Consider the following 19,792-nt stretch of genomic DNA (forward strand, 5'->3'; position numbering starts at 1 on the left):
TGGGATTGGTTATTGTGTTGCTTAGATGCTGCTATTTACAATGCCTGAGTGAGATGGATCTTTGTTATTTATAAACCCAAAGAGTAAAAATCTGGTCTTTAAAAGTAAATGGATGAAAATACAAGGCAAACTCCATGTTGAATAGATAGCTTGAAATATCTGACAAGGAACCAGGAGCAGGAGAGCTAGGATAAGACTTGAAGAGCAAGAAATAAAAGGCATTTGTAAAGCACTTGAATAGAGTCTAAGCCAAGAGTCCAGATCAGAGCTTACAATTCTCCTATTCCCATGAGAAGCAAGCTCAGGGTTCAGCATGTTCTTCATGAGAGACCCTTCGGTGATGCTTAAGGCTGCTAAGAAGTGAGATAGAGAGGAACAGAATTGGCTCCCACAGGACAGAGTCCAGGTGTTTCTTATCTCATGCTCTATATAAAGCTGAGTTAGCTATGGAATAAATGGACTTGCTTTCCGTCTTCCACCTGACCCATGTTTTAGTCAGCTTATCCTCCAGCCCAGCCTTCCCTAGGTTAAACTTCTCAGTTGTGACTCGGCTCGCCTGGCTGCATCAGTTACTTTGCCTCAGTCTTATGACCTGTACAAGAATAAACAGGCAGGAATGAACAGGAGAGTTGTCCCTGTCTGATACAACATATAATAGATGAGAAAGGATGGCTGACTGTAAGTACTATCCTATAAGTATAGTTCTTACTCATGTAAGCCATTGATGAATAATGGATTAAGTGAAAGAAGTAAGACATCTAGAAAGAACACAATGTAAAGAATGGATATCATGTTCCTTTTGTTCAAATACAAATCTAAGAAAAACACCAAAAGAAATTAAATGATTCAATAGAATTTTAGAAAAGTTAGTATGATAATCCCCAGGAAACTAAAGAATGGGTTTTATAAATAGCACACATATTTCTTAGATTTGGATGATCCTTTTAATTATTTTCTTAACCTTTATTTTATTTTTAATTTGTGGACTAAAACAAACATCTCTATAACATAGTATGAAAAAAAGATTGCATATAAAACTGTAAATCTACTTTTGTAGAATTTGCTATTCATTTCAAATGTACAACAAAATTATCATGTTTCATTTTTTTCTTTCCCAGTTCCCACCCCCCATCTCTGGCATTAGAGATAGTTGCCATTAGCTACAAATAGGGTAGTCTCTTTATAATTCTATTTTTCAGGTTTTTTTGGGATACAGATAGAGATAACAGATATAGTAAGTCTTATACAGTTAATTTGGATATTATAGTAAAAATGTCTTACGAACAACTTCAAAAGAATAAGTTAATATTGCTGTTACCATATACAATGTTCTTTTGGCTCTGCTCATTTCACTCTTCATTATTTCATGCAAGTCTTCCCATGTTTTTCTAAAACTATTGAGCTCATCATTTTTATAGCACATTAGTATTATGTCACAATCACATATAACAACTAATGGAGCTATTCCCCAATTGAGGGGCATCCCTGTAATGTCCAGTTCTTTGTCATCACAAAGAGAGCTGCTTTAACCATTTTATAATGTATACGTTTTGTTTTTTCCCTTTTCCTCTAATCATATGTGAAAATAGACTGAGTAGTGTTATTGATATTGCTAGATCAAAATATAGGTAGTTGAATAATTCTCTGGACATAATTCCAGCTTGCTTCCAAAAGGGTTAGGATTAGTTCACCAATAATAAATTGCTGTCCCAATTTGTCCACATCTACTCCAACATTTTTCACTTTCCCCTTCAATCTGGTAGGTATAAAATATCTTAGAGTTTTTATTTGTTTTTCTCTAATTAATAATGATTTTGAGAATTCTTTTCCTATGACTATAAATTGTTTTGATTTCTTAATTGGCAAACTGTCTGTTCATATATTTTGATTAGTTATTGATTGGGGGAATGACTAGAATTTTTATAAATTTGACAAAATTCTTTATAAATTTTAGATATGAGACCATTATCTGATAAACCATCTATTAAAACTTTGCTCCAAGTTTCTTATTTCCTTCTGATCTTAGTTATATTTTTTTATTTATATAAACTTTTAAATTTAATATAATTGAAATTATCCATCTAACACCTAACTTTGTTCTTTATTTTCTTATTCATAAATTGTTTACCTGTCCATAAGTCTGATAAGTAATACTCTTCATGTTTTTCTAATTTTCCTGTCAAATCTTTATATGTAAGTCATGTATCCATTTTAACTTTGTCTTGATAAATGGTATGAAATATTGATCTATACCCAGTTTTTCTCACTCTTCTTTCTAGTTTTTCCAATAGTTTTCAAACAAAATGATGAATTATTATTTCCAAATCTTACATCTTTACATTTGCCAAATACTAGGGTATTATGTTTATTTAATGTTCTAAATTGTATGTTTGCTCTATTCCTTTTTGTATTGATCTACCTTTCTTTTCTTTTTTTTTTTTAACTTTTTATTGATAGAACCCATGCCAGGGTAATTTTTTACAGCATTATCCCTTGCATTCACTTCTGTTCCGATTTTCCCCCTCCCTCCCTCCACCCCTCCCCCAGATGGCAAGCAGTCCTTTACATGTTGAATGGATTACAGGATATCCTAGATACAATATATGTGTGCAGAACTGAACAGTTTTCTTGTTGCACAGAGAGAATTGAATTCAGAAGGTATAAATAACCCGGGAAGAAAAACAAAAATGCAAGCAGTTTATATTCATTTCCCAGTGTTATTTCTTTGGGTGTAGCTGCTTCTGTCCATCTTTGATCAATTAAAGCTCTCTTTATCGAAGAGATCCACTTCCATCAGAATACATCCTCAAACAGTATTGTTATTGAGGTATATAATGATCTCCTGGTTCTGCTCGTTTTGCTTAGCATCAGTTCATGTAAGTCTCACCAGTCCTCTCTGTATTCATCCTGCTGGTCATTCCTTACAGAACAATAATATTCCATAACATTCATATACCACAATTTACTAAACCATTCTCCAATTGATGGGCATCCTTTCATTTTCCAGCTTCTAGCCACTACAAACAGGGCTGCCACAAACATTTTGGCACATATAGGTTTCTTTCCTTTCTTTAGTATCTCTTTGGGGTATAAGCCCAGTAGAAACACTGCTGGATCAAAGGGTATGCACAGTTTGATAACTTTTTAAGCATAGTTCCAAATTCCTCTCCAGAATGCAGCCATTGTTCATATCATTGGATATGTTCACAATTCCACCAACAATGTTTGATCTACCTTTCTGTTTCTTAGACAATATAATTGATAATTACTATCTTAGAGTTTAAGATCTAGTATTGCTAAACCTTCTTCCTTTATTTTTTTAATTATTTACTTTGATATTCTTTTTGTTCTTCCAAATGAATTTTCTTATTATTTTTTGGTGATTTAATTGGGATAGTGTTGAATATATAAATTAGTTGGGGTAAAAATGTCATTTTCATTAAATTGGCCCTAGTTACCCATGAACAATTAATATTTCTTCAATTATTTAAATCTGATTGTATTTGTGTAAAGCTTTTTAAAAAAATAATTTTGTTTAAATACTGTATGGGATTTTTTTGGCAGATGTACTACTTCCAGGTAGTTTATACTACCTAGAGTTATTTTAAATGTTTATTAAAAAAATTCTCTTCTTTCAGACTTTTGTTTGTGATATACAAGTGTGCTAATGATTTATGTAGATTTATTTTACAATCTGCTGCTTTGGTAAAGTTATTGTTTCAATTAATTTTTTTGTTGAGTATTTGAGATTTTCATCATCATATTGTCTCTGAAAGAGATAGTTTTATTATCTTATTTCCTGTATGATTCATTCTATTTACTTTTCTCTCATTTCTATTGCTATGATTTCCAAAACAATATCAAATAATAGGGGTGACAGTAAGCATTCTTGCTTCAAACTGACCTTATTGGGATTTTTATCCATATGACAAATAATGCCAGCTGATTGTTTTAGATAAATGCCTTTAATCAATTTAAGGAAAAATCCAATACTTTCAAGTACCTTTAGTAGAAATGAGTGTTGAACTTTTTCAATAGTTTTTTCTGTGTCTATTGATGTAAAATTTTGTTTTGAAATAATTATTCTAATAGTTTTCCTTATGTTAAACCATGCTTTCATTCCTCGTATAAATCCCAATTGATCATAAATGTATAATTTTTGTAATATATTCTTGTAATCTTTTAGCTAGTATTTTATTTAGGATTTTTGCATTCTTATTAATTAATCAAACTGGTCTATAATTTTCTTTTTCTGTTTTTACTCTTCCTGCTTTATGGATCAGTTTCATATTTGTTTCTAGAACACAAAAATTCTTAACAAACAAATGTAATAAAGCGAAGAATGAAGCATATCTATTGCTGATCATAGTTCAGTAAATTTATAACTAATAAGGGTTATTTGAAGAAGAAAAAAATTGACCAAATAGAATTCAAAGAATGTGTGTATCAAATGACAAATTGGTACAATTTTACATTAAAAAATAACAAATTTGTTGGATCTAGCTGAAGTGTCACTAAGAAAAAATTTATGTATCTTTCTAAAACATGTTCATTAACAAAATAGGGAAATAAGAAATCCGTGAACTATCATGCAGCTCAAAAAACCAGGGAAATCAAAAAAATGAAGAAATCTATATTAACATAAAATTAAAATCTGAAGATTAAATAGATGAACAAGTTTAAATAAAAATTACAAACTAATAAATAAAACTCAAAGTGAGAAAATTTTTTTTCAAATTTTATTTAAAAAATAAAAGAAATATTACTACTATTTGTCATAAAAGGGAAAATTATAGAGGAAGGGCCAATAAAAGTGTTAGAAAATTTTTTGCCTATTTACATGCCAAAAAAATCTGAGAATTTAAAAGAAATAGATGAACGTTTATTAAAAATACAAAGCATCCAGACCAACAGAACAAGAAAAAGAGAACTTAACCAAATTTCAGAAAAAAAGAAATTGAGCAGGTCATAAACCTCTAAGGAAATAATACCCCAAGCTAAGATAAATTTGATAAAACACTTTAACACTTTGAATAAACTAAAAATATATTTTTACCAGAATAAATAGAAATAGGGACCTATGATATCACTGATATAGAAAGCAACTCTTGGACATGTAAACACGAGTCTCAGAGTTGCCTGGAACACTGGGAAGTTAAGCAAATTGCTCAAAGTGACCTAGCCAATTATGCCTATATGATCCTACTTTACAGATTGAACATAGAAGAGGAGCAGCATGGTTAAATGCACAAAAAACTGACCTCAGAGTCAAGATCTGGGTACATTAGAGAGATTAATTGTTTATATCTGGTCCATACCAATGCAATAAAAATTGTCATGTACATTGATTTATCGATTTAGTGCTATCCCAATCAAGCTAATATTTGTTCATTATTAAAGATATAGAAAAATGGTAACAAAATTAATTTTCAAGAATGAAAGATTAACAATCTCAAGAGAAATCATGAACTCCTAGTACTTACTTGATAGCATGAAATAAGTGAGGAATAGGAAGTTATAGTTTTGAATTTCACTTGGAACAATTTTTTAAAAAGGAAAAAATAATAAAAAGAATTAGAGCAGATGAAAAGTATTTTAATTTTGGAAGGAGTTTTTGGAAAAATAAAATAGGATTTCAAACTCTATCAGAGTGAAGAGGAAGATTAAAGTGGAAATAGAACTACTACTCAGTGTGAATGGAATGAAGATACTAAACAACAGAAAAGGAATGAAACAAGCATTTATTAAGCACTAATATGTGTCCAATATTGTGCTATGCTTAACAAATAACTCAGTTTATTCTTACCACACCAGGTAGATATCCCCATTTAACAGTTAAGGAAACTGAAGCAGTATATAGAAATAGAGCAGAGTGGGAATATGACCTAAAATTCCACAGAAAAATGCAAATAACAAAAGAAGCTCCAACTATCTCATGGAAAAACTTTTACATGGCCCCCGGCTATTTCTGGCCCTATTCATTCTTTGTTCTGTTTCTTTATTATATACTTATTTACACTTTTTATTTTAGCATTTATTTATATTTATTTATAGCATTTATACTTTTGTTTGGTATGAGGGACTCATGATATTACTTTTTCTTACTGCTGCCCAAGATGACTGGCCTCTTGTAAATAAATTCTTCCAAATAACCTAATTAACCCTAAAAACCAATTAATACTCAAGCTGGTATGAACCTCTCTTTCTTTGGTATCTCAATATTCTCTTTGAGGGCATATCATCCTACAACTGACATAAGTAGTGCAGGATAGTTTGCCACCTTTATATGCAGGCAGAGGTTACCTGACTTGTTATGTGAGGCAGGATTTGAATTCAGGCCTTCCTGATTCCAGGCTTAACATTCTATTTACTGTTTCTTTGCGAAATGATCTTTAGATGGGAAATAATAGAGATAAAAGAATAATAGAGCATTAAAGTTCAAAATAAGTAAGGAGATACTAAAAGTGTACCACGTAGCTGTTCTTGATAAGTTCCCAGGTTCCCAGGCTGAGAATATTGAAAAAATTAAAAGATGTATTTATTGAACCATTGGTTGGTGATATTTGAAAAACCATGGAGGATAGGAGCAATGCTACAGGACTGGAGAATGGCAAATTCAGAAAAAGTGAAGAAAATGGAATTTGAAAACTATGGCTCATGAGCTTAATTTTAATTCTTGGAAAAATTTAGAAGTTTTATTAAAGGGATGTTTGTGAAAATTTAGGAAGTGAATCAAGCAAAAAGAGCCATATCTTTATCAACAAAAAATTGGATGCAATTTTGTACTAAATTCAAAAGGAGAATACAGAATGAGTCTAAGTCTGTTATGAGCCTATAACTAGGCTCTGAATAATTACCCTGTAAATAGGATTGTTCTGATTATGGTGTACTCCAACAGCTAGTTGGAGTTTGGGTGCTATGTGAGAGATATGAGTTTAAAATTTTTCTAATATTAATTCATGTGATTTTTTTACCTTGTATATAGATTTTGTATGTTTATTCCATATCTAGCACATATATTTTTTTTTTTTAAGTTTGGGGACTGGAAAAGTTTACAAAAATTAAGTACCTTTCCTTTTCTGGTCATGTGACCCAAAAAGTAAATTCTTATCTTAATGGTGGGTAATGCTTATCAAAACAATTAATAAACTCGCGATTTTAATTGCATAAAATACAGGCAATCCTGGCCACTAACCAGGTGATTAATTGGAATAATTCTTTGTGGTTTTGTAATGAACAACACAGGATAGTAACCTAAGTGAGTGATCTTTGTTTTTGTTCTCAAGTTGAGATGATGTTGAGCTATTGGATAGTGGTACACATCATGAAATCTACCTTTATGAGTGCTCAGCAGTATTAGGTATCAGATAACATCTATAACTGGTCTGAGAGTTTCCTTATATATACCTTCTAGGACTAAATATATTAATGGAGGTGAGATAATGCCACAATTTTGTAAAATCCTAGTAGTTCAATAAAAATACTAATTTTAGTAAAATGACATGATATAATCCTCTTTACCCCCTCCTCCCAAATATACTGTTCTTATCTGCAAATTAAAGCATCTGTGAGGTTCTACCTCTCATCTATCAGATTGGAAAGATGGAGAAAAAAAGAAAATTAATAATTATTGAAGGGGTTGGGGAAATTGCACACATTAATGTAATATTGATGGAGCTGTAAATTGACCAGTCATTTTGGAAAGCAATTTTGAAACTATACCCAAAAAGACACTGAATCATATATACTTTCAGATCCAATAATATCATTACTAGGCCTGTACTCCAAAGAGATCAGAGAAAGTGGTAAAAGACCTAGATGTACAAAAATATTATAGCAACTCTTTCTTCTTTTAGCAAAGAATTGGACTGTGTATCAATTGGGAGAATCACTTGTCAAATTATGGTATGTGGTTATAATAAAATATTATTATAGTATAAGTATAAGCATAGTATAGTATAAGAATATATAGTATAAGTATAGTATAGTCTATACAATAAGTATATAGTATAATATAATATAATAAATATTATTATAATATAAGTATAGTATAGTATAAGAAAAAAACAAAAAGCTGGTTCTTGAAAAATTTGGAAAAGTTTGTATGAACTGACCAGGAAGAGAATTTATAAATAATAATAATATAAAGGAAAAAAGACCTTGAAAGACAATGAACGAATGATAGAAGCATTTATTAAGTACTTGCTATGTGTAAAACCCTGTGTTAAGTATTAAAGATACAAGTAAAAACTTGAAGATAATGTCTTATCTTTGGGAACTCATATTCTGAAAGAAAGTTTCAATTATAAGTCAGAATTAAAGTTCCCATGTTCTTTAGGATATGGTAGCAAAACTGTATCTACTTTAATGTTATTTCCTATTTACATTTTTTTTCTGATGTTGAGTCATTTAACACTGCCAAGGATTTCAAAGGCAAAACCAATTTTTTTTTCTGGATTTTCAGTAGCTATGGTTGCAGCATCTGAAGATGCAGCTAGACTACATCTCTACCACAGTTGCTTCTTGGGATAATGACATGGAGGATTTGGCTAGAAGCAGGGTATATTGTCTGGTAGGTGCTACTATTCCTGGAGCTCTTGGGCTTTCTTTCCTATTGGTGGCAGTTGGTTAACAGTTGTGGTTGGTGTAGTGAGGAAGGCTGACGTCTTCCTCCACAGTTATAGCTTTATTTATTAATGGTTACTGGACTTCAATAAGAACAAATCTGATGGTCTGAGATTCCCAAGGCTCTTGGGTTTAGAGTTTTAGGCTATTTCTAATAGGATGTCTAATAGGATCTCTAATAGGATGTGTAGGTGATAGTAATGGTTGTGTTAATTGGTACATACTCCTTCCTGTCTCTCTTTCAGGGTTGCATTATGAAGCCTGACCTGCATATCATGGAAATGGCAATTGATTGGCAACTAGTAGTGAAGGCTGACCCTTTCTCCATTGGAGTTGTTTCCTCAAATGGTGGCTGAAGGTGCTGGCTTAGATGTAAAAGTGATGGTCTGGAATACTGACATTCCTGGACTCTTGGGCTTATTTGCTAGTTTATTGCAGTTAATTAGCCTTTGGTGGAAGTGGTATCCAGGCATGTGGGTCCCTTGTAATTGCTCCACTTGATGATGCTATCTCCTATTTCTCCTTTATGTTACCTTGAAGCTTCAGCTAGACTAATTTGCTTAAGACCGATTATCAATGCAATGACCAATTTTGATTCCAGAAGACTGCTGATGAAGCATCCCCACCTATTGACAGAGAAATTATGGTCTCTAGATGCAGAATAAAGTGTGTATTTTTACATAAGCCAATGTAATAATTAGTTTTTCTTGATTTCATATATATTACATAGTCTTTGTATTTTTTTTCAACTGGAGAGTAGAAAGAGATAGAATAGCAAAATAAAAAAAAAAGAAACACGTGGTTACTGAAATTTTTTTTAATTCACAGAAGAAAATAAAAGCCAGAAAAAACCTCAAAGATAAGGACAGCTTTTAAACATTCATGTTGAAATAATTATTAGATGTTTTAAAATAAAAAGCAAGCTATATCAATAGATAATAACAATTTCAGGTATAATATTCTTTTTATGTTCTATCATGTATGAAGATATGCCTATTTTATTGTTTGCTAAATTTGTAACTAAAAATCCCCCTAGAAATAAACACTTTTCCTCTTCTAATCTCTGACTGAAAGCCCTTTCTTTCAGTACTATCCTAGGTGGTGCCACATTTTAGATTCCATCCTTCTCTACAAGACAGGTAGTCTTGTATGCCTAAAATCTTGATGTATCTGAGTCTTGGGATAATGGAGCAAAAGATTCTTTGAGAGGAAATGCCAAAAGTAGTTGACCAATAAAGGGAGCTTCTGTCTTTTTTTTTTCTCTTAAGAATTATATTGTGGTGACTTGTTTCATTTACTTTATACTTATAATGATTGTTATTTTGTCATTGTTGCATTTTTGAATAGTCTTCATCCTGATTTAAGGAAGTAAATTAATGCAGTAAATGAGTGTAGGTTAACCCAAGAGAAGGCATATTATGGTGGAAAGAGCATTGCTTTTGGCCTATGAGGATATCGATTCAAATACTGGCTCTCTCATGTGTAAATCACTAGTTGTTTATCTGTAAAAGAAAGGAGCATCTAACTCCAAGTTTATGATTCTATGATTTGTTTTCTTTCCTATTCGATGCTCCCTAGAATATAGCAATATAGATATGGATAGAACTGTAAATCATACAGTTCCTTTTCACCTAGAAGAGATTGTGAGGAAAGTATGTAAAAAGCCACTGGTTCATCTTGGTCTTGACAATGATTATTAGAATGACTATGTAAATCATAGAACTTCTCTCAATTTTAATTTCCTTATCTGTAAAATAGGGATAATTATATAGAATCTGAGAATTTGAGTTACAAGGAAACTCAGGGAGCATCTATTTCAACAGATACCTTCACAAAAACTGTATCTTTATCATATCTGACAATTAATTATCTATCTTTTGCCTGTAGAAGTGAAGAAAAGTGAATTATCCTGTCTAAAGCCATGCAGGAATCAAATAAGATAGCTGGGATTTGTGTCTAGGTGTAATTAGATTGCACAGTTGATTGAATGCTGAATCTGGAGTCTGAAAGAAGAGTTTAGATTCTTAATCAAATATTAGAGAAAGGCATTTAACTGTAGCCTATTTTCCTCATCTACAAAATGGGAACAATAATAGTACCTATATCACAGGATTGTTGTGAGGATCAAATGAAATAAAATATTTAATGTGCTTTGCAAAATTTAAAGTACTACATAAATTTTATCTATTATGATTATGATTTTTAAAGGAATATGGTCATACTATAATGCAAGGGAAATTTCTTGGGTAATATCATTCAATTACTATTGAGAGTTCCTATGTTATTTATTAGGTACAGTCTTCACTGGACTCTGATTAATTTTTGCAAAAGTGTCTCATAGACTAATGAAAATTACTGGTAATTTGAGTGTTAATGAAAAAGATAAGTTTGGACAGATTCCAGTGTGCCTGGAATCCCTATTCACACTTCTCCGCCTTAAATGCATTTGTAACCAGGACATTAAAAGAGAGAGAGAGAAAAAAAGAAAACCTCTCTTCCCAGAAACTGGGGGAAAATCCTTGAACTAGTATCTATAGACTTTAACTGAAAACTATTTTGTGAGCTTTGCAAATTGCATGAGAAATGTTATCATTGTGAGATACTTAGTTGCTATAGTTTAGTGAAAATCAAATAGAAAACAGCAGTTACCTAACTATTGCTTAATTATCTGTGTTACCGTGGAGGATGATGACAATGTTATCTACCAATTACTAAAATAAAGAAAAATAAAGCTAGGCTAAAGCAGATTCTTAACAGCCAAGACAACTTAGAGGTTGGAGGCTGATTACAGTTGAGAACCCGTGTCCTCATGGGTTTGATAATTCATTCCCTTTGAGTGGGGATGGCTGCCCTGGCCCCAGCCCATTTCCCAGGTCCCTGTAGGCGGTACTGGTATGGGGTGCAGGGACCAAAGAAAACTTCCAAGGCCAGCTTGGGATCCCCGAGAAAGAGAGAAAACACATTTGGTTTGACACCGATTTCAGAAGCAATTTCATCCATGTATTGAACATATGGTACGCGACTAGTATCACGCGACTAGTAGTAGGCTTTGCAAAAACCTGAAACAAAAAGAGAAAGAAGAGAAGTCCTAGGTCAGAGGTTTGCTCTGTGTCCCCTTTCTGTAATAGTTTCCATGAATAATATATAAAGGTTGGGTAGTGGAAACCTTCAGTATGATGGAATGAATAAAATCTATCCCCATGTCAGGGTCTCTAAGAAGTTACAAAATCATCCTTAAGCAAAATGTGTTTTTGGTATTTTTAGTTAAATCAAATCAATAAGCATTTATTTAAGTGTCTACTATATGCCAAGCACTATGTTACGTATTGGGGATGAAAAGAAAGGCCAAAAATAGTTTCTGTCTTCAAGAAACTCACAGTCTAATGGGGATGGTGGTGATGACAGCATGAAAGCAATTATATTCAAATAAGATATGACATATAGATAGATAGGCAAGTAAATGAGTGTATAGATAGATATGGATAAATTAGAAATTCTTTCAGAGGGAAATAATTATAAGAATGAGTAAGAATGGATTCTTGCAGAAAGACTTGAAGGAAGTCAGGGAAGAAGAAAGTAGATGTAAGGAGGGAGAAGACTGCAGGCATATGCAGCATTTGGTGAAAATACATGGAGTTTGGAGATGGAGTCTAGTTCAAGGGACAGCAAAGAGAACAATGATTGGATTCTAGAATCCATGGAGAATGCCTTGGAAATAAAATCATGTTAGTATCACTCTGAATCATTCCTTTGTTCTGCACTTTAATAAGCAAATTCTACTTTCATTTCCGATATGTTTAACACATTTTGAAGAATGATCCGTTCATTCACTCCTATATCATTTTGCTAGTCTTAATCTTGCTATTTTCAGCAAAACAATGATGCAAGATTATGCTGAAGAATTTATGATGAAAAATGCTAATCCAGATGAAAACATGCTTTTTTAAAGTTAATTTTTACTAAAATTTTCTTTTTTGGGGAAGATTTATGTTTTCTTCTGCTGACTTTTATGGAGATGTTTTGCATAACTTCACATGTAACTTCTCAATATGGGTGGGGTGGGGAGGGAGGAAGGAAGAGAATCTGGAACTCAAAGTTTTAAAAAACACACGTAAACATTGTTTACACATTTTGTTTGTCTTAGCTCTTATATATGGAATACTGTTTCAATCCTTTGTCCCTTCCATTCATGAAATCATAGATTGAGGAGATAGAAACACACTAAATATGTTGTACCTTGCATTCTAATAAGGGAATGTATTAGGAGGTTTTCCAAAGCTGGAGATTCTGTATCTTTCTATAGAATCTTGACTTCGGGGTTAAGAATTATATTGAAGTTAGCAATGAATGGGACTCTCAGAATTCACTTTTTGTAGGCAGAAAGGCAAATCACATTAATATTCCCTTTCTTCCTGACTTCTTTAGCTGGCTACCCAGATCTCATCAAGGACTGCTGGGAGTTCATTTATCTCATACCATAACAGCACTTAAGGCCATTATCCTAGGGCATTGAGTATTCATTCAGGTTAGTCAGAAGGCAGGAAGATCCACTTGGTCTATTTTCTTGGTCAGACTTTTTTCTTGTCACTCATTTTTCATATATTGAGCTTTCCTTCTTGACTAAGACAGATTTAACTAATTCTATTTCTTCCCGGGAGATGGAAGACTACCAGGACTTATTATTTGTCTTGTTGCTATGACTTCTAGAATCCCAGCACAATTAGCTGATCTACCAGTGTAACCTAAGAGCCTAAGTACTAGCCATAGACTTTAATAATTCACCCTTAGGATTTCCAGGCCTATCAGCCCTGTAGCTGAAATTTCTTTCCTATCTCATAGTCCCCAATTAGAGTATGAGCATCTTGAGGTCAGGGACTGTTGCTTTTGCTACCTGCGTACTCAGTATTTTAGTTGTTTAGATATTTCAATCATGACTAGCTATTTGTGAGCCCATTTTGGGATTTATAAAGAGTGTTTTGCCCTTTCTTTCTCCAGCTCATTTTACAGATGAGGAAGCTGAGGCAATCAGGGTGAAGTGACTTAACCACAGCAAGTAAGTGTCTGAGGCTGGATTTGAAGTCAGGTCTTCTTTACTCCATTTTATCCATTGTACCACCTAGATGCCCCTATACTCATTGTTTGATTTAGTACAAAGTACTTGAAAATGCTTTTACATTTATTTATATTTTTTATTCATAGAACTCATTTCAATGGATTTGTACTTTTTAAAAAGACTTAGAAATTTCTGCAGAAGTCTGTTTTTGCTAGCCTGAATTAAATACTTCCCTCCTTCTCAAGTCTGTTATCAAAAATTCAGTCTTTAATTAAATCTAAGCTAAGAAAGCACTTGGACTTAAATAAATTTGGTGCAATAATGTACAAAGTCTTTTAAGGAGGGGACTATTTTAATGGAATTGTCCTGAGGGCAGAACTCTGAATATATTTCTAACCCCAGTTGTCATAAGAAGTAAATGTAAATTAGAACTAACAAGCAGAAAAAGCAACTTTAATTGTCCTTCATCAACCATAAAGTTTCTTACTGTTTGTTCAGGTTGGCTGTGGTTCTTTTAATGTCTGCCATTATATCTTTCTGTGAAGATAATTTGTTCAATCCTAGGAAAGAAACAAAAAGAGAAAGAATCTAAACAGGATTGACTGGAGAAATCCTTGAATGAGAAGGCGTTTTAGGAGGTGATTGTTATTACCTAACAGCAACTCAAAGTCAAAGTTCTCATGTGGGAACTCCTAAAGAAGGAAAGGCAGTATTTCCCTTTCAGAAAGACATTATCTTCCTCATCATGTTGCAATAGTTTATTCACAGAGTACTTTAGATCATAAAAGAAAAACAATTAGGGGAAAAGAGCTTAGAGATTATGTCTTCTAACCCCATTATTGAATAAAGAAAAATACTGATGATCTACCAAGTTAATTCTGATGGAAAAAAGATGGCATATGAAGAAGAGCGATAAGAAACTCAGATCTTTACAGGAGACAAAAATCCAAGAAAAGAGCTATATATTTATATCTCATGGTCTCAGATGTCAGTAAACAAATATACAATGTATATATTTTTAAAAAGCAAAAAAAATTCTAACGTAAGAGGGCAAATTTCATTTCTTTCCACTGATAATTCACAAGTAACATTTTGAGAAATATCACTTCAGATTATTCCTGTTAATGATGGGAAGCTTATCTAAAAGAAACCATACTCATTTGAAGAGGTCCCTATGGTTGGCCAATTGCCAATTCAACATGAATAATATAGAGACCTGCCATCTTCCTAGACTATAGAGAGAGATTTCTACTGTGTGTTGAACTTGTCTATCACTTTTCAGGATTATAGATTAACTAGGAAACTAATTTATTTATCTAATTATTTTATCAGGGTTAGCCTATAAAGCATTTATAGAGATTATAAAGTTGTGGGCATAGAATCAGTGCTAAGAGAACTGGTGATATTTTCATCATGGTAACTATTTGAAAGTACAGCTAAATACCAATTAGGGCAAATGATGAATCCTGTGAAGTGGCCACATTATTCAAATATACACTGAAATTTTTACTGGACAAGAACCAATGACTATATTTTAATTAATTATAACATTGAACTGTTACTAGTTAAAAATCTGAGCCACACTTAGCTGAACCAGATCTAAAATTATATTATAAAGCAGCAGTTACCAAAACCATCTGGTATTGGCTAAGAAATAGACTAGTTGACCAATGGAATAGGTTAGGTTCAAATGACAAAACAGCCAATCACGTTAATAATCTAGTATTTGACAAACTCAGACCCCAGTTTTTGGGATAAGAACTCATTATTTGACAAAAATTGCTGGAAAAATTGGAAATTAGTATGGCAGAAACTAGGCATGTACCCACATTTAACACCATACACCAAGATAAGGTCAAACTGGGTTCATGATCTAGACATAAAGAATGAGATTATAAATAAATTAGAGGAACACAGGATAGTTTACCTCTCAGACCTATGGAAGAGGAAGGAATTTATGACCAAAGAAGAACTAGAGATAATTACCAATCACAAAATAGAAAATTTTGATTATATCAAACTGAAAAGTTTTTGTACAAACAAAACTAATGCAGACAATATTAGAAGGGAAGCAATAAACTGGGAAAACATTTTTACATCAAAGGTTCTGATAAAGGACTCATTTCCAAAATATATAGAGAATTGGCTCTAATTTATAAGAAATCAAGCCATTCCCCAACTGATAAATGGTCAAAGGATATGAACAGACAATTCTCAGATGAAGAAATTGAAACTTTCTAGCCATATGAAAATATGTTCCAAGTCATTATTAATCAGAGAAGTGCAAATTAAAACAACTCTGAGATACCACTACACACCTGTCAGATTGGCTAAGATGACAGGAAAAAATAATGATGAATGTTGGAGGGGATGTGGGAAAACTGGGACACTAATGCATTGTTGGTGAAGTTGTGAACGAATCCAACCATTCTGGAGAGCAATCTGGAATTATGCCCAAAAAGTTAGAAAACTGTGATCCAGCATCAAACCCTTTGACCTAGCAGTATTTCTACTGAGCTTATATCCCAAAGAAATACTAAAGAAGGGAAAGGGACCTGTATGTGCCAAAATGTTCAGTGTCAGCCTTGTTTGTAGTGGCCAGAAACTGGAAACTGAGTGGATGCCCATCAATTGGAGGATGGTTGGATAAACTATGGTGTATGAATGTTATGGAATATTATTGTTCTGTAAGAAATAACCAGCAGGATGAATACAGAGAGGCTTGGAGAGACTTACATGAACTGATGCTGAGTGAAATGAGCAGAACCAGGAGATCATTATATACCTCAACGATGATACTGTATGACGATGTACTCTGATGGAAGTGGATTTCTTTGACAAAGAGATCTAACTCAGTTTCAATTGATCAAGGATGGACAGAAGCAGCTACACCCAAAGAAAGAACACTGAAAAATGAATGTAAACTGTTTGCATTTTTGTTTTTCTTCCCAATTATTTTTTACCTTCTGAATCCAATTCTTCCTGTGCAACAAGAAAACTGTTTAGTTCTGCACACATATATTGTATTTAGGCTATATGGTGACATATTCAACATGTATAGGACTGCTTGTAATCTGGGGGAGGGGGTGAGGGGAGGAAGGGGAAAAGTCGGAACAGAAATGAGTGCAAGGGATAATTTTGTTAAAAAAATTACCCAGGCATGGGTTCTGTTAATAAAAAGTTATAATAAAAAAAAAATCTGAGCCACAGAGTTCTAGGTAATAAAAAATAATTGATTAAGTAGGCTGGCTGATCAATAAAGTAATGATCAATGATTCTCTTGGTAATCAAAAATGCCACAACTCTGAAATGCCTGAAACTCCCCTAACAAATGAAATTCAATCCTGATTGGTGTATATTTAATGAGGTGGTAAACTAAGAGCCCTCAGCCCCTCCAATACCTCCTTCTTTGATGGGGGATAATGTCAGCTGAGAATGTGGCCTGGTTATGAGGCATGAACCCCCTCTAGCTATCTGGACACCCTGACTAGATTCTCTCTGACTTGGTTTTTCTTTCATAATCTAGTTTTCCCTAAACTCTAATGGAGATAGGACTCTTTCCCCCAAGTATGGACCTAACTCAAACTGGATGTTGTTTATGCAACAAACAGAAATCATTTCTCAGTTGTGTGAGGCCCAATCCAGATGCCTTGGGAAGAGCTGGAATACTTTTGACATTCTTTAGCTGGAGAGGGGGCTTCTCTTTAATCTAATCTTTTGACAGAGAAAAAAATATTACATTTTATTATTAATAATCAAATGGTACAGAATTAAAGTTTGTTTCTCTCAGAATAGTGCAAATTCACTCACAAGGTTCTACAGAGAAGAAAGTTGTACCAAGGAAGAGGATATTTGATTAAGAAGCTGATTCTGAGAATGGGAATTAGAATTTCTAAAATATAATGATTGGAACCACTGGGACTTCACAAGGGATGTACTACATCTTGCAACATATATTTAGTCAAGATGGTTTTGATCAGAAATCTCAAAATTAGAGAGGACCTCAAAGGTGATCTATTCTAAACTCTATCTAGCTAAAATCTTATTTCAAACACATTTGATAAAAGTTCATCTAGTGTCCACTTTTTGAGGAATACATATAGGTATATTAAATTTGATAAATGGCAAGATATACAAATTAGTTAAATGCAAATTTGTTAGGAGGGAGGGCACTAGGAGTTGGATGAAAGTGTCCTTTGTTTGTAGCCTTTCTTGATTTCCTAGCTTCTAGAGCCTTCTATCCCAGTCTACATTATTTTAAACTATTGCACTATTTCACTTTTTACTTATGTTTTATATGTTGTAATATCTGTATTTGTTGCTTTTTCCATTAGAATGTTGGCTTTTTCTACATAGGAATGGTAGCATCTTTGTATTTGTATTCTCAGTAGATAGTTTAGTATTTGACATTAGAAATTGCTTAAGAACCAGCTGTTGATTAATTAATCAACATTGTGACCTACGACAAGTAAGTTAAGTTCTTTAGGCTTCCGAAATTTCAGCATTTCATGTGATGAAATTTGCACAACAGCATCTTGATGTACTTCTTTTCTGATCTTAAATCAGTCAGTCAATCCATGATTAGTTCTAATTGTTGATTCTTTGACCACATACAGGTTCTTCAGGAGACAAGTAAGAGGATCTGGTACTCCCAACTTTTGAGGACTTGCCACATTTTGCTATGATCTGCACAATCAAAGCCTTTAGTGTAGTCAATCAAGCAGAAGAAGATATTTTTCTAGAACTCCCTTGCTTTCTCCAAAATACAGTGAATGTTGACAATTTGATCTCTAGTTCCTCTACCTTTTCAAAAACCAGCCTGCTTTGCTGGTAATTTTCAGTTATTGCTGAAGTCTAACTTATAGAATATTAAGCAAAATCTTGCTGACATGTTTGGTAATCTAAACATTCCTTGGAATTGTCCTTCTTTAGGATCTGTTCCAATCCATTGGCCACTTTTGAGTTCCCAAATTTGCTGACATATTGAGTGCAGCCTTTTAACAGGATTATCTCTTAGGATTCTAAATAGCTTGGGTGGAATTCCAGGTGGAATTCCATCACCTCCACAAGCCTTATGGTTTGCAATGCTTCCTAAAGCTCACAAATTCATTCTCCAGGATGTCTAGCTCTAAATAAGTAACCATATTATCATTGTTAATGGTGATATAAAGATCTTCCTTGTGTAGTTCTTTTGTGTATTCTTGTCACCTTGTCTTAATTTCCTCTGCTTCTGCTCAATCACTACAATTTTTTTCTTTTATCATGCTCATTTTTTTCTATGAAACATTCTCTTAATAACTTTGATTTTCTTGAAGACCTCTTGTCATTCCCATGGTATTGCTTTCTTCAATTTCTTTTTATTAGTCACTTAAAACTTTTTTATCTTTCCTTGATACTATTTGGAATTCTTTATTTAGTTAGGTATCATAATAAAAATAAATTATTTCATGCATTTCACTATTCCTAGGGGGCAAGAATTATTATTTTTTCTTTGTAAACTCAGAGCTTAATGCAGTGCTTGGCACATAGGAAGTGCTTAATATATACTTGTTGATTGGTAGATTTTTAGTCAATTTGCTTCTCTGATAATGGAGGATAAAAAATAAAACCCTTACATACAGATGGATGTCAGACATTAGCAAAAAGTTGAAATTTACCTGGTATCTCCAGAGTCCCCCAATGTCATTGCTTCCTTCAAAACAGGTAGGTTCTAGTCCTTCTTCTAAACAGCACTTAATGGCACTTATACCACTGACCCCAGCTCCAATCACTGCAACTCTTTTCACTGGCATGACCTTCTGTATCAGAAACACAATCAAAAAGGTTTTTTAGTTCTATTCTTTTGGAAGTAAAATTACATTTTTACCACTGTGTTATTTATCCTGTATTTCAGAATTTCATTAAAATGAGCAGGCTGTTTATGCTATTGCTAGCTTCAGCTGAAACTCATGCAATCTCTACTTTTAGACTATCCTTAGAATCACTTGTAATATCAAAGACCACTTGTCAGTTCTTTTAGAATCCATCCCAAATGTTCATAAAGACTATTTGTGTCCGACCTGTGGCAGAGCATTTCGAGCTCATATTGGTTTGCTCAGCCGCAGTTAGAGATGC

The 19,792-nt window shown here is 33.1% G+C and overlaps 1 protein-coding gene across 1 annotated transcript in view; it reads right to left on the bottom strand.

Moving 5' to 3' along the window:
- LOC127561648 (flavin-containing monooxygenase 5-like) overlaps nucleotides 1-19,470 on the bottom strand; it is a 51,134-nt gene extending 31,664 nt beyond the window's left edge. The window contains exon 1 of the mRNA XM_051996833.1: nucleotides 19,336-19,470. Within this exon, the coding sequence (XP_051852793.1) occupies nucleotides 19,336-19,470 (135 nt within the window). The remainder of the gene's footprint in view (nucleotides 1-19,335) is intronic.
- Nucleotides 19,471-19,792: the final 322 nt, after the last annotated feature.

This window comes from Antechinus flavipes, chromosome 4 (assembly GCF_016432865.1).
Source record: "Antechinus flavipes isolate AdamAnt ecotype Samford, QLD, Australia chromosome 4, AdamAnt_v2, whole genome shotgun sequence".
Classification (NCBI taxonomy): domain Eukaryota; kingdom Metazoa; phylum Chordata; class Mammalia; order Dasyuromorphia; family Dasyuridae; genus Antechinus; species Antechinus flavipes.